General features: G+C 33.7%; 1 protein-coding gene across 1 annotated transcript in view; it reads right to left on the bottom strand.

Annotated features, from left to right (window-relative positions):
* The window catches only part of QSER1 (glutamine and serine rich 1), a 57406-nt gene extending 55112 nt beyond the window's left edge, over nt 1–2294 (bottom strand). Inside the window, exon 1 of the mRNA XM_006883735.1 lies at nt 2198–2294. Coding sequence (XP_006883797.1) covers nt 2198–2294 — 97 coding nt within the window. The remainder of the gene's footprint in view (nt 1–2197) is intronic.
* Between the last annotated feature and the right edge of the window lie 581 nt (nt 2295–2875).

The raw sequence follows: 2875 nt of genomic DNA, 5'->3' as shown, positions 1-2875 counted from the left end.
TGACTATACATTTAATGCTAAAAATTACATTTTTGTATAGCTAACTTTCTTTCTTAAAGTAAAAATAGCTACCAAATGATCAGTCATATGTATCATATAAATAAGTTTACATGTAGTTAATGAGGCCCTTTGAAAATTTGAAAACTTGTAAAAATGTACACTAGTAAAAATGTATATAATCTCTAAAGATTTCCCATAAATTTTATTGTAAAAAAATACTGACAAACATACATGACATAAAAAATGAAGCATCAACACTAAGCTGCTTACATTTAACATAATAAAATAATTTTAAAAAATAACAGTAAGGTTATTTAAGATGACAAAGTTTTTATTCCCAAAGTAGACGTATTTTTAAGTATTAAGCATTCCAATTTTTTACTTCCTGGTTATAACTTAGCAAAACAAAAGAAACATACCTGTCATGAAAGGCTAGTCAGAAATTAGCACTGTCAAGAAAAGATCTTTAACATTCCAGAACAGCATCCTAGCAGTAAATAATAAAAATAAAAAGGTTCCCAAAATTCCCTTTTCTAGGTGTTTATCCTATGAAAGTATGTAGTCACAAAGATATATGTACACGATATTCCTCATGCTCATTACTTATAAACAGGAGAAAAATTCTGATGCCTATCAACAGGTTATTGTGATGTGTAGTTAAGGAGATTCCAACTCACAGAGATCCCTAAGTGACAAACTAGAATTGCCCTAACATATTTAGCTTTGCTGTCACCTTTGTAGGGGAAGAGTGCCAGGAACAGCTGGTTGGATTCAAACCACCAATATTTTTGGTTAAGAAGCTGAGTTTTCAACCATTGCACGACTATGCACATCCTAAACTACCACTGCCATAAACAATGACTCAGTGGTTGTATAAGCTGTAAGCTGTAACATAGACATATTACGGAAAAATAAATACCAAACTGTCAACTCTTTTCTAAAAAGTATAAACAGTTAAGAATATCTTCTACCTTTTTCATTTTAAAAAGAAAACAAAATAAGAGCGAAAGATTCTCTGACCTTCTAACATTCTTTTCTCACTTATTTCCATTAAATGTAAAAAAATTATTACTACTACAAAGGCATCCACTTCCAAAATAATGTGCCTCCGGAAACTCTATGAACTTTGATAAATGTTGATAGTTGTAGAGGGGCTTCAGGCCTTTCGTTCACAGGGTTGCTATGAGTTGTGCTTGACTTAAGGCAATCAACAATAACGACAACTATAAGGATAGAAAATTATCGGTACTGTCTGTGTTAAGACCATTTAATGTAGAAACAGATAACTAATAAAACGGGTATGAGGATCCAAACAGCTGGGAGCATAGGTAGGAGGATGGGTGAGGGGCATAATCATAGGGTCATAAAATTGGATGGGTGTGTGGAGGGGTGGGTTAAGGAAATGGGAAAGATTCAGTGTGAAAAACAATGTATACAAATTTTCTAAGTAAACCAGTATAAAATAGAAAGTTTCTATTTTTTAAAAACAAAAATAGAAAGTTATCTAGTTGCACCTGAAGGAAAAACATTATCAATTGAAAGACACTTCTAAGATAATTATAGGAATTAGAATACATTGTTAATATAAAGTAGCTCAACTCTCCTGCTATACAAGGAGGAATCTGGTCCAGCAGATTTGACTTGTCTGAGGTCTCACCGCTATTCAGTGGCAACAACAACCATACCTAAAGCCATGAAATTCTGCTCTTCTCAAGCACACAAGTAACTACTTAAATTGTCAGAGTCAAGACTTACATCAAGGTATTTTGTTAGTAATTATCTCTTCAATCTTAACTTCATTTTCACCTGAGGATTAAAAGTAAATTACTGACAGCAACAAATACTTAGATTTTGTATACTTTTAAAATGAAAAAAATTACATGTTTTGAAGTTCACTGGAAGATCTATAATTATTATCACTCTCAGCAACATTACCTTGACGTAATCATAAAGAGTGCACTTTTGGTCTATAATTTTTTTAAAATTTTTATTTTATTATTTTTGTGTGCATGTACCATCAAATCAGATCTGACTGGTACAGGAGGAGATTGTCCCTCCTTCCCCAGCAGAGCATCTGGTAGATTCGAACCATTTGCCTCTGGGATTGTAGTTGTAGCTCCTTGCCACTAGGCCACCAGAGCTCCCCTTTGGTCTTTACTTTTAAAAGACTTAAAAGATTCTGAAAACAAAGACTTACCTGTCTGCCAGGCTGGAGTCCTGAATTGGGGGAGAAGATTAGTTCCTGAAGAAGCAGCCTGAGCAGTTCGGGGTTCAACAGCAGACAGAAAATTCATCACTGAAGATTCTTTAGTGTTAGTGATGGCACTGTTCACATTAGTTTCAAATATTGTGGAAAGACCTACATTTGAAGATAAAATACATGCATTATCAATTATATTCCTATTTTTAAAAGGAATTTCTGGTAATTGAGGCCAAAAGTTCTACAATCCTAAGATCTTTTATTGTTAAATAGCAAAGAAATATTAATTTGACCAATCATCAAAAACCGTCAAAGCTAGAGGAAAGCCCTAGGATTGACCCCAGGAGGAGAGGTAGCAGATATCACGGAATGTATATGGGTAGGGTGAAAGGGAGGGTAGAGCGAGGTTTGGCTAAGATGGGGTACATAATGGTACTGAGGTTATAAGACAACATGTATATAAGTGACTGAATAAAAACCAATTAAAAAAGACACAATTTCCAAAGCTGTATACCTATTAATTACCTAGATCTTCTCTAAGTGGTAAGAAGACAAAGCTTTTATTCTTATTTTCTTATTTCCCATATTCGTGTCCTATACATATTTGTAACCTAACACAGAAATTATACACAGATAGACATTCTTCTGGTATTCTCTGCTTTCAGCCAAGATCCA

This window comes from Elephantulus edwardii, unplaced genomic scaffold (assembly GCF_000299155.1).
Source record: "Elephantulus edwardii isolate Elephantulus edwardi_28Jun2011 unplaced genomic scaffold, EleEdw1.0 scaffold00029, whole genome shotgun sequence".
Classification (NCBI taxonomy): domain Eukaryota; kingdom Metazoa; phylum Chordata; class Mammalia; order Macroscelidea; family Macroscelididae; genus Elephantulus; species Elephantulus edwardii.
Note: the sequence above shows the minus strand (reverse complement) of the source record. Positions and strands in the feature narration are given on the sequence as shown.